General features: G+C 36.1%; 1 protein-coding gene across 2 annotated transcripts in view; it reads left to right on the top strand.

Annotated features, from left to right (window-relative positions):
• Nucleotides 1-21,744, top strand: part of LOC140447569 (putative serine protease F56F10.1) — a 91,453-nt gene that overhangs the window by 30,995 nt on the left and 38,714 nt on the right. Inside the window, exons 5-7 of one of the 2 annotated variants that reach the window (XM_072540289.1) lie at nucleotides 7,276-7,728; nucleotides 8,078-8,380; nucleotides 9,420-9,692. The exons of the other annotated variant lie outside the window; for it this stretch is intronic. Of the exons in view, the coding sequence (XP_072396390.1) occupies nucleotides 7,276-7,728; nucleotides 8,078-8,380; nucleotides 9,420-9,529 (866 nt within the window). The 3' untranslated portion in view covers nucleotides 9,530-9,692. Of the gene's footprint in view, nucleotides 1-7,275; nucleotides 7,729-8,077; nucleotides 8,381-9,419; nucleotides 9,693-21,744 lie in introns of those variants that run through there. 2 annotated transcript variants of the gene reach the window in all.

Consider the following 21,744-nt stretch of genomic DNA (forward strand, 5'->3'; position numbering starts at 1 on the left):
GGTTGGACCAATTACAAACAAGCATTACAGCGCGGTAAATTTGAATTACTCCTCCTGGTTGGAAAACAAACCATAGTACTCTTTCTATTGACAGACTAATTGGAAAATTTTGATTTTGTCTTCTTGGTGGTCATTTTTAATGATATCTTTGGCCATACGAAGATATTATTTGATGAGCTATAGAAGAAATATTTCGACATATGCTTTTGTGCTGGCCAGATAAGAAATACAAAGACACTACTACGCAGGAAACGTAGTGAAGACGAATTCAAAATTTTTTTTGACATAGCTGCATTAAAAGCAACAGTTTCTACTGAACAACTTGATGGATGCAAACGAATAACAGTCACCCAAGAAAATTTTTTCGATCGGTTACAGGCGCTTTATTATGAAATTATAGACACTCTGAATCAACAATTATACGTACGTTTTCAGGATCTTGAAAAGATCCATTTTATACAGTTAATGAATATTAAAAGGTTTCTTAGAATACACCAAACAAATTCTCTACAGATGCAGTTAATACCGTAGACACTCTCTATAACAATAACTGAAATGACAGACTAATTACCTCGTTATAAGCCGATCTCGTTATATCAGACAACAGTAATACTGTGCATATAAATGAATATGTTGTTTTCTAAAACATTAACTTCCTATAGTGAAGCCATTCGGAGCAATATAAGATGCTAAATATTGTTTGAATGGAGTTTTTGAAAAAAGTTGTTTACTTTTATTGTCAGTGAAATATATTAAAACAAAATAGAGTTGTTTACTTTTATTGTCAATGATATAGGTTAAAACAAAAAATCTGTGCTTACATTTGTTTCCAACTACATAATGTATACAGCGTATTTTCAATGATAACATAAACTATTACTTCTGCAATTAGAAGGTGCGAATGGTCAAACCCCTACATTAACACTTGTGAATCATAAATTGTAAATTTCCGACAACACAATATCGGTCCGTAGATTAAACAGAAGAAGTTTGTTGCGGGCGGCAGTTAAAAAGGGTATTTATTTATAGTCATGTCCGGGCCAAAAATGTAAAAAACACGTTTTTCGATCTTATTTTCTCTCGTTATGACCAAATTTGCCTCGCTATAGAGGGTTATAGTTCAATAGAAATTTCACGGGACATATAATGTACCTCGTTATAAAGCGAAACCTCGTAATAACCGTGTTCGTTATAGAGGGAGTATACTGTAATTTGGAAATGCGCTATCCCGTTTTGTTTACTGATTTGCAACGGCTGAAGAATGAATTGCAGCTGATATAAAACGATGACCAGTATACAGGAATGGAATCAGAAAATCTTATTCTAGAAACGTTGAATGAAACTAAGAATTTAATAAATTAATATGCTTGATTATGGCTTAAGGTTAAAAATAAATAGATTTACATAAATTAGAACCGCTCGTTTTATTAAAAACGTTACAATATCATTGCATCGAATTATATGCAGAAATATAAAACATCACTCCATGTGAGCACAATCGACAGAAGAATCAAGAAAGTACAATGAATTTAAACATTGACAACACAAAAAAACGGCAGATATGTAGGTCATACTGATTACTTCTTATTAAGTCATATTTTAGATATTGAATTTAATAATTGTTACAGTAAACACAATTGATATATCAAAATGACGTTGACCGATAACTGTTTGCATCAATTCTGAAATACTGGTTCAGTAAAGTAGTTAGTTTGAAGTGTTTATAGATTTACATACTTTATCTTAAAGTAATATTGGTTGTGTAAACCTCTTAATAATATTTAATATATTTGCTTAATTAACAACTTATCCAAATAATTGATAAACCAATCGTTTAATTAATGATGATTTTCAACTTTTACCTACGAAAAAGTATTCGACAACCTGATAAAAGATTATAATGACATAAGATGACAAGAATAATTTATACAAAAAAACCTTTTAAATATTAGATTCCATGTATTTTTTTTGGTCAATCGGTTATTTTTCTATATTTATATTTATACCCACGCTCTGAGAATGAGGCCTTCGTATTGTTCCTGTGTTACGACCGGATTTTTACTACAAGAAATCACTTTTTGGACGTTTCAATTATTATTAAAACAAGCTTTTTTGAGGTGGCTCGCAAGCGTCACTGTCACAGAACTGTCTCACCTCTCTGATTGATAGTTTGGGACTTTCGAATATATCAACGAGGAACGACTGCTCATCGCGAGCTTCGCCTTTTTGATCGATAGTTAGAGGAAGTTCCGGGGACTTTTAAAATAAGTAATGGAAGATTTGCAATAAGCCAATTGGATGCAGTACAGCTGGTGTACTGCATCCAATTCCATTTCAAGCAAACAAAGTCAGAATAGCCATGTTGATTGCCAACGTTCGGAACGGACAAGGCACATGAAGAAGAAAACAGCTGGTGTATGACAGATGGCTTCTAAAGAAGAAATAATGTTCGCCCCTCCCTATCAACTCTCGAAGTTCAAAAATACTTTTCGAATTTTCGACGAGATCCTTCCGAGATCGGTCAGTAGATCCTTCGAAGTCTTTTTATTTCAAAAATTCCAAGATTCTAATGCATCTGCCCTTACTATGCACTACGTTTTAGTAGAGAATGTAACAAGTAATCGTATCAGTCTTTATAACTTAATTTTAGTTTCTCTGGACAGGAATGTGGAATTTATTAACTTAAAGCCGCGTTGACTTGGTAGTGAATCACGAAAGTGAGCCACGCTTTCATATGCTACGCTCCGTGTAAACTAAGAGGGTTGTAGCGCTATGGGAAAAAGAAGAAATAAATATTCTAAACATTCAAACGTATTATTTGCAATTTCGGTTTGGCCGATAGAGCTTCCCTCATATTAGTAGATTTTTCTAGTTCCAAAATAAATATTGAAAATTAAATTCCGACATTCTAAGCAAATTTTTAAAATCTTCAGGGTACTTGGAGATGTCTTTAACTAAATTAGTATGACTTCTTTGTAGAATTCACTCTCTTGTAAACCATCGTCTTTTCTTCCGTTTTCTTGCCAAATTTTGTGAAATCCTGTCGGCTATCAATCCACCCATAACTTGACATGCTTCTGCCACCAAGCACTGCATATTCGCCACAGAAGCAAATATTTGCCGTGTAAACTCTCTTCACGAACGAGGCATGACCAGAGTCATGAAATTACCACCACGTGTCACCACGAGTGTGGCTCTTTCTTGTGATTCACAATCAATGTCAACGAGCCTTTACATTAGCAAAATAAGCACCATCATAGTTATTTTTGAGATCCCCAAGTTTACTTTATTGTATGAGAAAATCTGCGATCCTAGATACCTCCTAGAACTAATAAGTAGTTTTTTGGTATCACTTTTTGAAGATTCGCTAAGGGAGCTAAATTAATTATCCTTTTGCAGAACTGCCTCCTCTCCTCTTCTTCGCCTTTTGAACCTTCTATTTTGTACTTTATACTAGAATAAGGTAAATGGATCAAACTCCTTCAAAATTAAGGTTGACTTAGAGGTTAGGGATGTTATCTTTAAACCAAAAACATGTCCTAGAGGCACAGAAGTCAGTGAATATATTTTTCGTAGAAAATAACTTTAAAAAATCTCCTAAGTATAGTGAATTTACTAATTGACCGAAAGAGCAGGTTCCAACAATTTTGAGCTATTTTATGTTTAGTCATTTAAATGTACAAAGTTTAAGTAGTTAGATTAATTTACTAGATATTGTTATTGATACATATTACCCAGATATATTGTTTTTCCGAACAATGGGGATCCCTGATAAGACTTTCTAATCTTGGATTATATAATTCTATTTTAATCACTATTTATTTGATGAATTGCTACATTCATGTTTGTGTGGCAATATATAAAGAATAACGGATGTAATGTTTGTAAAGAAAATGATTTTTAGCTCAGTATAATGTTGATTTAAATTTCATATGTACTCGCATCTCCCTGAATAGTCACCCTTGCATATTGACTGTATAAAGGCCACTAGATGGAGATTTTGAAGTACTCATTTACTTAAAATTTTAAATAAAATAATATACACGCAACCAAACTTATATGGAATCACCATATATTTCACGGCGTTATCTAACTGCCCCACGAACTACCTGGGCCCATTAATCCCAAGTACCTGCTGCCACATGCCCCATCGCCGAGAAAGTTGGGGATTAAGTCTTAATGACCGGAAATTCCAAATTTGATTATAGTTGAAAGTAAGAATATAAATATTTTCAGTTATTCACTTCAGTTGGAAGTATTACGATATAGTTTTGTCCGTTAGTGTTTAACTTTTAAATGGCGAATCCAACGACTGTGTTTAGTCAAAGGGGAGAACTTTTATTAATAATTAGTTTTGTTCTCTTTCTCTCTCTCTCTCTCTCTCTCTCTCTCTGTTGTTTATTTCTAAACAACTAATTCAGTCTCTCAGAGAAATTCCTATTATTTTTTATCCATTGATTTTGAACTCCTATTTTGTTTACTATTTGTTTTGTTAGTGTTACAGTCTTTGTAACATATTGACAAAACATATTTCCTTCTTTATACCGCTCTTTATATATTTTTTTCTCGACAAACATATTTCTTTATTAAATACGCCTTTTTACTATATTTCTTTGCAATGGTAACTTATCGACAAAAATTCGAGTTTTCGTTAAACGTCTAAATGTAAATTTTATTACCTCATAAATCTCTCAAATTGTTTTCAAAGTACAGTTCTACAGACCATTTTTTATTTACACTATACCCGAAGTGGTAATCTTACCCGTAGATAATTTAGGTCAAGCTTTATAAAAAACAAGACATTTGAACCGACCCTTTCGACACATGCATGTGATATTCTTGCTAAAAATATTTAATAGCTGGTCGTAAAATATTTTATTACCCCTGAATTTACGAAACTGTAAGCCATAAATCACACACCTGTATTTTTGGCCGTTCTATTTTTACTAAAAGGTTTAAAACATTTTATTGCTTTGAATTTACCAACTAGAAAGCCATAAAACAGGTCGCTTATCTTGCCGTTGTTATAAATCCTTATAAATTACTGGTTCTTTGTTTGTTCTTTAATTTTTTTTATGCTACCTCTATTTGGAGTCCTTAAAATTTGTGAGCAACAGTGTCGGAATAGTGCCGGGGGGGGGTAACCCCCAAACCCCCTCCTAGGTGCGCTACTGGTTTTTTGCCGATAAAAACACACTCTAGTGATCAGTCGGACAACTCATCAATTTTACACTTTACGCAAAATTACATATCTCGCCTTAGTGCACATTTCGCTTTCACTACTTATTAAACGTACATACTCGACACAGCAAAGTGGTCAATTAAACTTAGTTATTTTAAGACAGTTATTTTAGTTATTTTAGTTATTTTTTAGACTTAGTTATTTTAATTGTAAAATAAAATTGTTTGTAAAATTAACTGTAACTTCTAATCTCAGTACTCTTCCAAATTTGGCTTCTGATTTTTTTACTAGGTAGGTGGTAGGCAATACAGTGGGCTAAAGAGACGTTTTCCGAAACTCGAAAAAATAATTCTTTAATAAGTACCTCTGCAACGGTAGCAGCTTCTTGATTTGGTATCGTATAGGCCTCAGTCCATTTCGTAAAATAATCCATAGCTACCAGGGACCTGCAATGTCGATTGCTACTCTTTCCAGGGGACTACCAACATTGTACTGTTGGTGGCTTCTTTTTACCAATTGGACTTATTGGTTGCACACAGTTTACATTTCCGGCACTGTCTTCTTACATCATCTTTACAGTTAAGCCAATAGACCGTTCTTGAACCTTTTGCAGAGTCTTCGTAATACCAAAGTGTCCACCTGATGCACTGTCATGCAACTAAAGCAATGCTTCTGACACTTTACTTTTAGGTATAATCAACAGAAGCTTAGATTCTATACCGTCTTAGCTCTCAAAGGTTCTATACAGAAGATCATCTTTTAGTACCAGGAAATTCCATTGGCTCCATTAGGACTTGACTTCTACCTAATGTCTTGCCAAGAAGGTCTCTCACGACGCATATTTTTATACATGTATCATCTGCTTGAGCGTTTTGTAATTTGTGAGGATGCTGTTGACCATTAATGACAGTCGTTCGTCTCACGGGACAAAGTCTTTCCTATAATTCAATACAGTGAACTTATCTAGCCCTGGGTTCGATCTGTTCCACTACTTCTCCTGTTATATTAGTTTCCTTCAATTTACGACGAATGTGGCCTACGTCGCCACCATTCTGACATCTAAGCTCGTGTCTCTTCGGTGTCGTGTTACGAACTAATTTCCGTACCATTTCCTCCAGACGTTCATCATTTTGTTTGTCGCCTTCTTCAATTATTCGGTCTCGATGACTCCGTGAAGTTTGACTAGCTGTTTCGTGTTCCAAGACAATAGCCTAGCATTTTTCTTAATCCTTAGGAACCGATCTTAAGATATTCGCAGCATAAAGCAGCAGTCAAGGAATCTGCCTTTTCTTGTTCGGCCCAATGATTGGCTGTCACAATAGCTTCGTCTCTTGGTGATTCTTTTTTTTTACTACAGGATCTAAAACTACTGCATTCTCTTCTACGTCGTCTACATTTTTTTGCATCTTATCGAATGTTCTAGAAACTAAGAATGTTAGAAAACATTATTAGATTTAATGTCCGAACTTTTTCGATCTTCGATTTTCATTTAATTATGGAGAAAAGTTTAAAACACAGCTCCCAACATTGATCTAAACGCACGATCCCGTTGCTGTAGCGGAATAGTGTGAGCGGGGAGAAGTGTATAAAATCAAAAATTCCTTATAATATGGCTTGATTCGCTTGAAAAGTGAGATCGGGTGTTCGGAGCAGTTTTTACATTTTCGCCATACTTTAATGAAAATCGAATATAGTCAAGTTGAAGAATAAATTTGGAATTTTAATAGTATAATTTCTGAATTAAAAAAGCGGATAACCTTATTTATTATGCCGAGCCATTCAAAATATCGGTGCAAAAAATTTAAACTAAGATTTTGGAAAAACTATTTGTGGATCGAGTCCACCTTGGGCTTGTTTAAACAGCATCTTATAAATAAACATCCAGAGAATTATCTTTCCATTTTTAAAAGGACCCAAGTTATGAATTTTTCAAAAACTGGTCGATTTTTGAAAATTTCTTGAAATGGTTCTACTTTCTGTAACTTACTTTCATATATGGCTCAAAATGTCAATAAAGGATTTTAATTAATTATTTATTTAATAATTGTACTACTTTTATAGATGTATTTATAATAAAATTCTTTTTATTTCAGAATATTTTAAGGTGGTAGCAGATTCTTTGCGAGCCAGTAATGAGAAATGTCCAAATATTGTAAAACAAAGTACTGCCCAAGTTGAAGCTCTTCTGCACACGGCAGTTGGCCAAAAAAATCTTAACGAACTATTTAATTTGTGTGACGATATATCAGAGAACGTTAATAACTCTTTGGATATGTCCAACTTCTTCATGAGCTTGGCTGATAATTTTGCTGGGGTGGTTCAGTATAATAAAGATAACAGAGAAGTAACTAAAAAGAGAAACCTCACCGTCGATCGCTTGTGTGACATTCTGTTGGATGAATCAATCGGGCCCGAAATCAACCGCTTGGCAGCTGTTAATAATTTGATTCTGGACGTGGATGGTGAAAAGTGTTTGGATTACAGTTATAATAAGATGATCGACGAGATGAAGGACGTTAGTTGGGATAGCGATGCTGCCGCTGGAAGTAAGATTTTTTTAAATTATTTGTTAGGTACTATAAATGTGAGTTACTGTAAAGTACTAGAGAAAATATATGTTGGGAAGCTTATTGAAAGATATTTCAATATCGTTAAAGTCCAATTTAGGATAAAATTTCAACAGAATAAAACGTCTATTACTATACATTCATTTCGGGTATGGGAGCGGGAACATTTTGAGGAACGTGGAGAAGTAACTAAATATTATTCAGATCAGAAGTTAGTACCTAAATATTAATGAAGGAGAAAGTACTCCATGATAGAAACAGTTTGAACGTACTTTGGTTAGATAGGCAATTTTTAAATGACTTTTAAAGATTTTAACATCTTTTGTAGGTCGCCAATGGACATATCAAACCTGTACAGAATTTGGTTATTATCAAACTTCCTCCTACAAACCTCATATATTTGGCACCCGATTTCCACTTAGTTTCTCCATTCAGCAATGCCAAGACATTTTCGGATCTTCATACAATGAAACGTTTCTAAACCATGCTATAGAAAGGACCAACGTTCTTTATGGTGGTTTAGACATTGAAGTTTCAAACGTTGTATTCGTTCAAGGTTCATTGGATCCATGGCATGTTTTGGGAGTTACAACGACCTTAAATGATAAAGCTCCTGCTATCCTTATTAAAGGTAAGTAAACTGAAAAAATAGAAAACCACCATAAGGTTCGATATATGTTTTATTTTCTTTGTACGTATAAAATATATTTACAAGAATACAAGATCAATATTTTAGGAGAAAACGTAATAATAATAGACATGCTTAGTTCACAATAGACGTGTAGCTCGATCAGGTAATATTCCAGCTGAATTGATTCATAAAGCATCCCTACCATGAAGCTAAATGAATGTATCGTCAACATATCGTTGCCAACATGTGGGTTTAAGCATTGATGTGGATAGTCTCGAAGTCTTCCATAAATATATTAACAATTACTGGAGATAGTGGGGAGGCCATGGTGGGGGGGGGGGGGGGGGCACCATTTATTTGTTTGTAGAATTGATTTTGGAAGATGAAATAAGTTTTTTAGTTTTCAAAATGTTTACGAGTTTTGTCTATAGGAATGTTTGTAAAGAGTGAAACGATGCAAAACTTATTAGAATATCTGACGCTGAGATATATTATTGTTTAAGAAGTTCGATGAAATGAAAACAAGTTTAAACGAAGATGAACCATTTTCGGCGAGAGGTTGTGGAGTTGTTGAGTGGCCAAGTACTTGGCCAATGGTTGTATAAGGCAGTTGACAATAGGACGTAGAGGAATATCGGAATTGTGAATTTTGGTTAGGCCATATATTCGGGGTGTCCTAGAAGACATTTCACAAGAAATTAGATTGATTTATGTCAACAGAAAGATACGTTTTCTGGATGACGGCTTTTGTTGTTTTTTCTAGATAGGTTGTTGGATTATTAGGAATTCGTCTGCAGTCTGGAGTATTAACGAGATTTAAGGGTTTATTATTGTAGGAAGAAATGTTTAGGATGACGGTGGCATTTCCTTTATCGGCGGTAAGAATGACTAGATTTGTATTTGGCTGACCTGACGAGAGGTAGATCTCGCAATACGTATAGGAGAATGATGAGACACTCGAATTAAACAGAAACGCAACTGTCTATGTATATTTAATTAATTTAATATTTAATTTAAATTAATTGTATCATATTTATAGGTGCCGCCCACTGCGCAAATATGTATAACCCTTCCGATGATGATACTCCACAGTTAAAGGCAGCTAGAGTCCAAATAGAAGAATTAATAGGTACCTGGATAGATTTGTAATTTAGTTTTAAATTGTATTTTAATCTAATTCTAAGAAAAAAATACAATATTACGATTAAAAAAACATGTATAAAAAAATTATATTGAACAAACAAATGATATTAAAAGAGTGTAGCTTGTTTTAGAAAGTTTTTTTGTTTTTAATAAAGATATTTATATATTATTTGTTTATTATAACTTTTATACAGACGATATAAAATAAAAACCTATTGTATAAAGATCTGAATAAAAAAAAATACTTACAGTATCAGAAAATCTGAGATCAGATTTAAGATAAGATTAGATAAGATCTAAGATATTTATATATTATTTGTTTATTATAACTTTTATACAGACGATATAAAATAAAAACCTATTGTATAAAGATCTGAATAAAAAAAAATACTTACAGTATCAGAAAATCTGAGATCAAAAGTATTACGATTTCAGGCCAAACTCAACCATACGCAAAATACGTAATAAAGTTCAGGAAAGAAAGAACGACTGTATTAAATAGTGCAACCAACGCAGATAATTGAAAGCAAAAAACAATTTAAAAATTAAAACAAACAATAGCCTACACGGAGTTTATTGCAATGATAACAAAAAATAAAAGTCTAGGAGTGTGTTAGTGAAATATATCAAAACAATAAAAGAAAAATGACTTCATAAAATGAATCTCGATGCGGTAAGAAAACAAAGGTTTAAAATCTACAATACAGTTCTATTAATTTTAACAGTTCGACCTATTCTAATATTTATTTAATAGTAATATCGAGCTGCAAGCCTTCATCTTCTGCTGACCTGAAAGGAACTCAAATTTTAAAATATCAAGTTCTTTATGCAATAAATCAGTCACAACCAAGAAAGCAACTAGACTAGACAACATCCCTGATAAAAATGATACAGGAGGACCACATTATTGCTCTAGTTAAACTTTTTAATGGCGTCTTTTCTACTGGTGATGTACCTGAGGAATGGCTTAAGTCTGTTTTTATATCAATTCGGAAGAAGCAACAGCCAAAAAGATGCGACGAATATTGGTTGACTAGTCTAATGAGCCACACGCTAAAAATTTTCCTTCGCATTACCCATGGAAGAATAAGAAGCCATTGTGAAAGATACCAAGATGAATCCTAGTTTGGATTTAGGATTGCGCTGGGTACACGTGAATCTTTTTTTGGCTTAAAATTACTTCTCCAAAAATGCCGCGACATTTCAAAATTGCGATATGTGGCTTTCATCGATTACGAAAAGGCTTTCGATAAGATACAGCATGGAACGCTTTTTAACATATTAAAAACCAAACTCATTGATGGTAGAGACCTATATATCATAGAAAACTTGTATTGAAAGCAGAAAGTAGTCGTACAAATCGATGGGACATTAACCGACGAATGTTACATTCAAAGAGGCGTTAGATAGAGATGCATTCTATCCCCGCTGTTATTTAATATCTATTCGTATATCATTGTAAAATAGACTTTGCAAGACAAAAACTTTGAACTGAAAATAAATGGTGAACACATTAATAATCTTAGATACGCTGACGATACTGTTATACCAACAGTAACAATATATAAAGCACTCACCCTGTATCTGTATCTGTAGAGTAGGGAGGGCGAGTTAAGTTTCACAGCACTTAGGCCACAATTGACCCATTGTGCATCCTCCCAGGGAGCTGTCACCCTTAGCTCATTGTCCATCCTGCCAATTCTAGGAAGGTGGACAAGTCACCAGGAGACATCTCTCTTATGTGGGCAGGTGTTGGCCAGGACTCGCCGAACGCGTACTCTCGTATTAACGATAACTCTGGGCATTCACATAGGACATGCTCTACAGTTTCGTCTTCTCGTTCACACTTCCTACATAGAGGTGTGTCTGCTAGCCCCAGTGTATGGAGGTGTTTGCTTAGTTGACAATGACCAGTTAAAAAACCAACTGCCAAACGTAGGTTTTTCCTGGTCATTCCCAAGTACTTCTTAGATGTTGACTCTTCAAGGTTACTTAGTGTTACCCTGGCAAGTTTACATCCTTTCCCTTCTTCCCATCTTTTTACGGTTTGAGTATGGGAGTGACATTTGACAATTTCCGCGATTGTTGTAGTTGACCAACCAAAAAGATCCCCAGGTCCTAAGAGTCTTAGGCCTGCCGCCTTCCTAGCTAATTGGTCAGCAATGCGGTTGCCTTTATTCCTATTGTGTCCTTTAACCCACCTCAGGATGATGGTATTACCATCCGAAGCTTGGGTTAGTGACTTGTGACACTCCATTACTAAACCTGATGTGACACGTGGTCTATTCAAGGTTAGTAGCGCTTGTCTGCTATCTGTGCAGATGATTATAGTTTTACCTGCTATACCTTTTTGGGTTATCTCTTTTGCGGCTATGGAGATACCAGTCAGTTCTGTCTGAACTACGCTGGCATTTTTGCCCATACCCCACTTTATTCTTAGGTTCAGTGATCTGGAGTATATCCCGCATCCTGAGCCTTCTTTCATTTTGGAGCCATCGGTGTATATGCAATAGGCATTTGCCACGTTTGTCTCCATGTACTGTCCTGTTTCAATTTTGTAGGGTTTGTTGAAGACAAACTTTGGTTCAATTGAGTCGCAGCCTGCCTGTAGAAGTGGTAACGCATCCAACTCTTCTCGCCAGAAACGAGTTCTCAATTGTCCCATTCCTACATCAAGGTTTGCACCAGCTGAGCGCAGTCGCATCATTGTCACTAGCGCCACCTCTTTGACATATATATCTAGAGGCGTGATGCCAATGATCAACTCCATTGCAGCAGTTGGTGTTGTTTTCATGGCACCTGTTATATTTATGCAAGCCATCCGCTGAATATGGTTTAGTTTGTTGATCGCTGTTGCCTGTAGCACTTTTGGTACCCAAGCAATAGCTCCGTAAGTTAGCATTGGCCTAATGACAGCGGTGTAGACCCAGGCGATCACCCTGGGCGTGAGGCCCCAGGTGCGTCCGACCGTTCGTCGACACTGCTCATAGGCAATATATGCTCTTTTAGCTCTACCATCTAAGTGTGAGTTCCATGTTAACTTCTTGTCAAGGGTAATACCAAGGTACTTCACCTCGTCAGAAAAATTTAGACTGTAGTTTAGAATCCTTGGGGGTATTAAGCCCGTGATTCTTCTTTTCCTGGTAAAGAGGACCATCTCAGTTTTCTTTGGATTTATAGATAGTGAGTGTTCCTTGCACCATGTTTCTATTAGTCGGAGAGCAACTTGTGATCTCTCACATAGTGTGCTCTCAAACTTACCGCTTTGCAGGACAGCAATATCGTCTGCATAGGCTATTGTGTAGAAACCGTTGCTGCTGAGTTGGTCAACCAGGGTATCTAGAACTATGTTCCAGAGTAGTGGTGATAGCACCCCTCCCTGTGGACAGCCCCTCGTAACCATGCCTCTAACAGAAACGTCTTCTACATTTATGCTTATTGTTCTATTAGAGAGCATACTGAATATCCATTCGCTTATGGCCAGGGGAACATTCCTGACGTTGAGCTGTTGGGTGATAGTTGGGAATGTGGTTTTATCAAACGCTCCCTCAATGTCTATAAATATACCTAGGGTGGATTCTTTATTATCCAGCGATCTTTCAATTCTTCCCACTACATGATGCAGTGCAGAATCGGTAGATCTTCCCGAAGTATATGCATGTTGATTTGGGTGAAGTGGGTTATGGACCAGAACTTCATCCCTTATGTACCTCTCGCATAGCCTTTCCATCGTTTTCAACAGAAAGGATGTTAGGCTAATTGGTCGGAAAGCCTTTGGTAGGGTGTAGTCCATCCTACCTGGTTTTGGTATGAAGACCACACGTACCTCTCTCCACTTCCTAGGAATATATCTCAGAACCAAAGAGGCTCTGAATATTTCCACGAGGTGCGGCAGAAGGATATCCAGTCCCCACCGTAGTAGGGCTGGATATATGCCGTCAGGCCCTGGTGATTTGAAAGGGGTGAAGCACAATATGGCCCATTTTACCTTTTCCTCATTAATCATTGTTCTGGCGAGATGCCAGTCGTTTGTTGACGGTATGATTGCTTCTTCCATCCGGTTTGGTGCTGTTGAGACACTAGAACCGGGAAAGTGTGTTTTCATCAGGACCTCAGCACTTTCGCGAAGGTTGGAAGTTTTATTCCCATCTTCCTTCGTTAGTATGCCGACATGCCGATGTGGGTCCTTTGAGAGCGCTTTTTGTAACCTGGAAGCCTGCGGGAAATCTTCGATTTCCTCACAGAAGGTTCTCCAAGCAGCTCTTTGTCTTTGTCTGCAGACTTTTTTAAACTCTCTGAGATTTGATTGGTAAGAATCCCAATCCTCTTTGAGTTTGGTGCGTTTTGCTCTATTAAAAGCTGTTCTTGCTGTCTTCCTAAGGTGTTCCAATTCAGTGCACCACCAAGAGTTGGTTTTGCGACTTTCCTGGACCATCCTTATTGGACAGGATTTTTTATAAGCATAGCTTATTTTGTTTTGGATAGATACCGCATACCTTTCCAATTCTGTATTAGTTCCTGGAGTTGAAGCCCTTTCATTCCGCAGAGCATCTTCTAAGAGTCGGTTGTAGAGTTCTACATCCGTCCTCTTAGGGTCGCGCGATTTGATAAGGCTTTTTTCCAGACTAATATTATAGGTTAGCCAGCGGTGGTCGGACATAGAAATATCCTCCGATACCTGCCAGTTCTGAATTTTATTCGATATTTCAGCTGTTGCCAGCGTGATATCGATGACTGTTTGGCTACGAACATTAATAAAGGTAGGTTCGGTGCCCTTATTTAAGATATACAAATCTTTTATAGTAATATAGTTATAAAGAGACTTACCTCGGGCGTTGTTATCTCTGCTGCCCCAGCCTAGATGGCCCCAGCACTCACCCTATTAATGCTGACATATGGCTTGGAAACAAAGTATTTCCAAAACATGCAAATCGTCTTGAGAATATTTGAAGCAATGCGTTTAATGATACTTAAAATTTTTAAATTGCTAAGGATACACGACTGAAGAGAACAATGTGCGGAAACAGCTATTGCAACAAAAACACGATTCATTCAATATGCACAAAAAGTTGCAAGCTTTTACAAGCCTAGAAGAGTTGGATGTTTGGCAGATAACCAAGTCAAACCACTACAAGTGTGGAAGAGACACTAGACACTTAAAAGAAATATATGGAAGCAACTTTTACAGATGAAAGGTACAATACCATTGAAGATACGGAATGCCAAACAGGACCCCCGATTACCATCGAAGAAGTCACGTCAGCTAATACAAAAATCTAAAGATGGTAAAGCTGTAGGCGTAGGGCCTGATAAGTAAGCAGAATTCCTATAACTTATACCCGGATTACACGAGGCTAGTTTTTCAAGCTAGGATAGCAAGCTAGCGCTTTTAAACTAGCAAGCTAGTATTGCTAGCTTTATGTATACAGAACAAGCTTCGCGTTTAGGGTAACAAGCTAGTGAGAAAGACAGTAAGCCAATGTCTTAAGCTAGGATAGTTTAATAGCACGGAGTTTTATTTTGTTAAGCTACTTGCGTCCCCCTCTACTGGTTTTATTATCCTGGCTTGTGTACCATCTTCGTCTGAGCGGCAAAGCTAGTGTTTTCGAACGGCAAGTGCGTAGTGTCGATCTGTTTTATTTTTTCAAAGAGATAGCCACGTGCTTCTAAAACTAATATGCCAAAATTAAGGGCCGAGATTAATTTATAGATTGTACAAATGTATCGTGAGGAAGAATGTCTGTGGAAAGCCACTATTCGTGATTCAGTACTACAAAAAATAATTGGCAAATTATTAGAACTCGGCATAAAAATGTCTATCAAAGACATAAAAATGAAGATAAAAAATTTACCATCAACTTACTGTCAGGAACTGTTAAGAATTAAAAAATTAACCAGGTCTGGAGCAAGTTTTAAGGACCAGTATATGTCAAAATTAAACTGGTTCGATGAAATGCACAGATTTATTAAATATGTACCAAGGAAAAGGAAAACAACAGTAAGTAATATTGCATTATTTATTTATTTATAGTAAAGAAAATGGGTGTCAACACATAAGAAAATTTTAAAAAGCAGCGTGTTTTCTCTGTAGCGCTCATATAAATAAACAGTCAAGAAATCATTTTTAATTGCCAAGGCACCGCACCATCATTGTTAAAGTAGGTTATAAAAGTCTCTCTTCTCGTAATTGCTGACATCGAAGAATGATTACTTCCTTGTTGATATAAGCCCTCAAGTCCTGCAGTTTCTATTCTCCAAGAGCTATGGGAGGTGTTTCCTGCATCAATATTTTCCCGGTCGACATCTCTGCTGATTAAATAATTTCGATTTTCTTTTCTCAATTAATTATGTTAAGCACATGCTGCCAATACAATTTTGTCGACTGTTTCTACATTAGTTGCAATTGGTTTTTGGAATACACCAAATCGAATTACCAATATACCAAAGGTATTTTCCAGTATTCGTCTCGCTCTGGATAGTCCATAGTTGTAAACTTTCTGTTCCAGTGTTAAATTGTCACCGAGGTAAGGTTTCATAATATAGGTTTTTAATGGAAATGCAGCATCCGCATCAATCACTCCACACTCTGGTAAAAGGTGTTCCAGTTTATTATATATGGAGCAATTTTTAAATACACTTCCATCTGATACCATTCCACAATCCCCAACACCCACATAACGAAAGCAATAGTCATCATCTACTAACGCCATAGGAACAATACTGAACCCTTTTTATAATCGAAGTACATACTTCCACTATTACCAGGAGCGGTAATTTGAATATGCTTTCCATCAATGGCACCATAGCATAAAGGAAAGTTCTTTCTAAATATCTCTTTCTTCTAAGTATCTCTTTCTAAATCCATTTTGTATTTCCGCCCATTCTTCGACATTTAATATCTAAAAAAAATTTATATACCTATGTATTATAATTATTACTAAAGTGTTTCTTTTTTTGTTGTCGTAGGACAGTCAAGAATTAGCAATTAATGAAGAACAAGATAGCAGCCCAGTGAGCCAAGGTAACATTGAAAATAGCAAAGAAAATAATATTGACAACAGCTGCAATGACAATAGTGATAACAGTGAATACGTTTCAAATTCTGAAAATTGTTCATCACGACCATCTACATCTGCCACAGGTAATAAACCACAACGCAATTAGTCTGCGACTACGATAAAATGTCAGCTCCAACTTCGAAAAAGAGAAAAATTTCAGAAGTGGCATCTTTGGTTAGGAAAATAAAGTCGATATGTCGAAATGTTTTAAATAATACATCTACGGCTGAGCATTCTACTCCACGAGAAAATGGGCATATTTTTGGAACTTTTGTGAGTAGTCCACTGAAAATGTTATCTATTGCATGCGCTATTATGGCTCGGGACAAAATCGATGCCATATTATCTCAGCCTCGCATTCAAGATCTGAACTACGTAAACACCATATTTATATACCAGACGCCTAGTACGCATTGCTCTTTAGATTCACACACAACAATTAATACTGTACCATTGCCACGTACTATTAAGTTATTATTAGTACTAACCTTTATGTTTTCTTGTAATGCCTTGAATATTTCTTACGTACCTCTGGTATGAATTTAGATATGGAACACCTTGAAAGCCTATAAAAGTAACTCAGTCTTCTGTAACTAATGCCGGATGAAAGAAAATCTAAAGGGATCTCCAACTTTACTCTTGCTGGTAAAGATTCTCTCATAAAGTATGCTGTCGTTGAATGTTTGGCATCACAAGACTCAACAGAATAACAAACACATCTGGCATCATTCGTAAAATACTGATATAATCTTTTAAGTCTTCATTGCCAAGTTCTTCTAAAACTAGTGCGGATGATCCACGTTCATTCCTTTTTAAAATCCATGGCCTTGTCCAAACGCGTTTTTCTAATAAAGCTTCTGTTAATTCATCCAATGCAATTTGACACAGTTTTCGAAGGAACTGTTTCAGACGAACATTGTTTTTTAGAAATATTTACCATTTTCATTGGATTTGTTGCTCTATTGATCTCGCAATAGTACTAGCTACTAGCTGAAAATATCATAGTCACATGTAAACCGTTCTAGCATTCGCCATGCCAGGAAGTAACTTGGGCTACCATACCGGGATATCTAGCTTGCTATCCTAGCTTGAAAAACTAGCCTCGTATAATCCGGGCATTATGGATAAAATGGATAACAGCTACGTTTAACAAAATATATGTAACCGGAAAAATCCCCCAAAGCTGATTAAAGTCGAGATTCGTAACTATACCAAAAAAATTAAATGCAAAACATGCTAAGACTACAGAACAATAAGCCTAATGAGCCATTTACTTAAAACATTTTTAAAAGTACTACATAGCAGAATATATCTTCTTCTTCTCGTGCCACTCCTAGCGGAGATTGGAAATCATCATGGCCACTGCGACTTTGTTAGCAGCGCGCCTAAAAAGTTCAATCGAACTACACCCGAACCATTTACGTAGATTACGAAGCCACGATATTTTTCTTCTTCCCACACTTCTTTTGCCCTTAATTTTGCCCTGCATGATATTTCTTAAAAGTTCGTACTTTTCACCTCTCACAATGTGCCCCAAGTATTCCATCTTTCTAGTTTTTATCTCATTTAGAATTTCGCATCTTTTGTCTAAAGTTTGGAGTACTTGCGTGTTAGTGACGCGGTCCATCCATGATATTCTGAATATATAAAAAATGTTAAAAACAAATATCATTGACACAATTTGGTTTCCGCGATGCCTTAGGCACCCGAGAGGATCTATTCACTGTACAAGTGCTTATGCAGAGATGCAGAGGTGTCAAATGTGACGTGTATATTTGTTTTAGCGACTACAAAAAGACATTTGATAGTGTAAAACATGATAAGTTCATAACCATCTTGAAAGAAGCGGACAGATAATAGAGACTTGAAACTCATATATAATTTATATTATAACCAAACTACCAAGATTAAAGTGAATGAGTTGACAGAGGCAAGCTACATAAATAGAGGCATAAGACAAGGGTGCATTCTGTCTCCGGTATTAAGTAATATGTATTCTGAACATATCTTCGAACAAGCACTGGAAGAACTCCAGGAAGGCGTATTAGTTAACGTAATGCGTCTAAACAACATAAGATACGCCGACGACGCAGTAGTTTTTGCAGATAGCTTAGAGGGTTTGCAAAGAATAATGTTCTTGCTAATGTAATAATAATAAAGTATGTGGTAGTCAGTAAGCGCCGAATATTAAATACACGGCTTTTGGTTAACCAACGACTAATTGACCGGGTAAACAGCGACACATACCTTGGTACCAACATAAACATCTAATGGGATTATCATTATTCTTGCTTTACAATCCTATGTGGATCCTAGCCTTCTCAAGAATTTCTCCCCAGTCGTCCCTATCCATCGCCTTCGTCCGCCAAGCACGTATTCCTATCTTTCTCATGTCTCTAACGATGTGATCAAGGAACCTTGCTTTGGGTCTTCCTCTTCTTCTCTGACTAATGGGTCTATCAAGAAGCGTTTTTCTAGCTGGGTCATTTTGTTTCATCCGCATTACATGCCCTATCTACCTCAGACGTCCTACCTTACCATGTTTTACGATATCTGGTTCCTGGTATATTCTATAAAGTTGTATCGTGTTCTTCACACTCCATTGTCATTCACTGCTCCATATATTCACCTTAGTACTTTTCTTTCGAAACATCCTAAAATGTTTTCATTACTTTTTGTTAGAGTCCAGGTCTCTGAACCATATGTTAGGACTGGGCGTATTATTGTCTTATAGAGTTTTACTTTTGCATTTCTCGATATAATTGAGCCCAAAATAGCATCTGTTGGCCATGTAAATTGTGTGGTTTATCTCTGGGTAGTATTATTTTCAGTGTTCACCAGCGTTTCTAGGTATATAAATTCGTTCACTGCTTCGATGACGTCATTTTCTATAACAAGGGGTTGTAGGATTTCTGGTTGGGTGCTTATTTTCATATACTTCGTTTTGTATCCTTTTTGTAGCTGATTCTTTTAGTGCTACGTATGCCTCTCGTACAGCGTTTTCCGTTTCCCAACAATATTGGTATCAACTGTATAGGCAAGGATTTACACTGATTTATTATATATTGAACCGGTGGTTGCGATTTGTGACATATGTTTTACTTTCTCCAGAGCCAGATTGAGCAATATACAAGAGAGAGGGTCTCCCCTCTAAATTTATTTGTTTTAAAAGGTTCAGACAATTCCTCCTAGATTCGTATTCTACATTAAACTATTTCAAGAGTTAGTTTTGTTAATGGGATCACTCTACTGAAATAAAACAGCATAGAAAAAGTTAGATCAGCGTTCGTAAAGATGAAGTCTCTTTTCAGGAGTCACGATTTACCACTAATCTCAAAAGCAAAATCTCTATATCTCAGATGCTAAGTTATTATATGGAGTAGAGGTCTGGACACTTTCTGAAGCTTCTTTAAGAAAATTCGTGGCCTTCGAGATGTGGTGTTACAAACGCATCTTAAAAATTCCATGGGTGGATCGTGTGACTAATGTTAAGGTCCTACGTAGAATGGCCAAGGAATGTGAGATTATTAACACAATCAAAGAGCGCCAATTAGAATATCTTAGCCATGTTATGAGAAATGAACAGAGATATGGCATGTTGCAACTCATTATTCAGGGCAAGGTATTTGGAAATGGTATTAATTTTGAATAACTGACGCAGAAGAAAGTAAGGAAAAGAAAGTTCTTTTTATTTATCACGTTCGCCGTTAGATTTAAAAGTATTACCATCTGGTGGTGTCGCCGTAATGTCGTGTGACGGTTTATTAGGAGAACCTAAGTTAAAAAATGTTTTTGCGTACCAGCCGTGCATCGCAATAAATCAAAAAGAATTGTCGTAAACGTTTTAAAATTTTCTGTTATTCTAAATGTAGATATTAATTATGTTTCGTTAATACAAATTAATAAAACAGAAAACCTTTTAATTTCTATAAATATTTTAACGTTGCCAAAATAATGCAGATACTTGTATAACTTTAATTATCAAATCATTCCGATAATAATAAAAGTGCAGTTTTTGCGAAACAGCAAAAATCGCTGTCCCGCCCCGTCCCATGGACGTCCCGCGTTCCTACAACATTCCTAATCAAAACACAGTGACTCAGATGGGCTGGACACGTAGTACGAATGTAAGAAAACATGATCGCTATAAAGCTAACAACAAAAACACTGTAGGAAGAAAAAGCAGAGGCCGATCACGAATTAGGTGACTGGATGAAGTAGAGACCGTCTTATGTGTATTAAAAATCAGAAGATGACAACAGGTCGCCAGAAACTGAACAGAATAGCGACGAATCTTGGAGCAGACCAGCATCCACAAAGGATTGTCGAGCCAAACATGATAATGAAGAATAAAATTAAATAAAGCACCTAAACTACAGAAATAAAGGCATACAAGAGATTGGCATAGGTTTTGTCTGGTTAACTTAGCTATATATTGAAAAATAAAAAATAACTTCAATATTTAAAAACGAAACTGTTCAACCAGTGCATTCTTTTCGTTCTTACTTATGGATGTCAAACTTGAACAATCACAAGCATTAATATGAATGGAATAAAGAAGACACAAAGAGTAACGGAAATAATCAACATACTACTAAAAAGGTAAAGAAACTATCAGCCCAATATCAAAACTAAAGTGAAAATTCACTGGTCACAGTATTAGATAAAAAGGTGAAAGATGTACTAAGATAATTACAGATTGGAGACGTGGGTGGATGACCTGAAACACCACTCTGGTTCGAGATAGAGAAAGATGGAGGAGTGAAGGGTTTTTCTATGTCTAATATTGGATGTCTCAAGGTTAATAGATATATAGATAGAAGGTGAGTGAACAAGGGTGCAGGAAATCAGAAATGGAAAGAAAACCACCATCCATGTCCTCTGTAAAATTCTTAGTTACGTGAGGTGGGTATACATCGACAAAACAAACATTGAGAGGGAAAAATCCTTAAACCCCCTTTAAGTCATTTGCTGTCTTGTATCAATAGCAGAGGTCTTTCTGGTGGAGTTTAATGAAAAGACAGGATTTGGGACCTCAGAATGTGTTCTAAATTTGGTAAAAAGTTTTCACGATCAAATGTCTCAAAAACAAGTATTTTCTAACCTGGTGCAAGAAGAAGAAAACTACATTTCATTTTAATCTGAATGATTATAGTAACTACA

Source organism: Diabrotica undecimpunctata, chromosome 8 (assembly GCF_040954645.1).
Source record: "Diabrotica undecimpunctata isolate CICGRU chromosome 8, icDiaUnde3, whole genome shotgun sequence".
NCBI classification, from domain to species: Eukaryota; Metazoa; Arthropoda; class Insecta; order Coleoptera; family Chrysomelidae; genus Diabrotica; species Diabrotica undecimpunctata.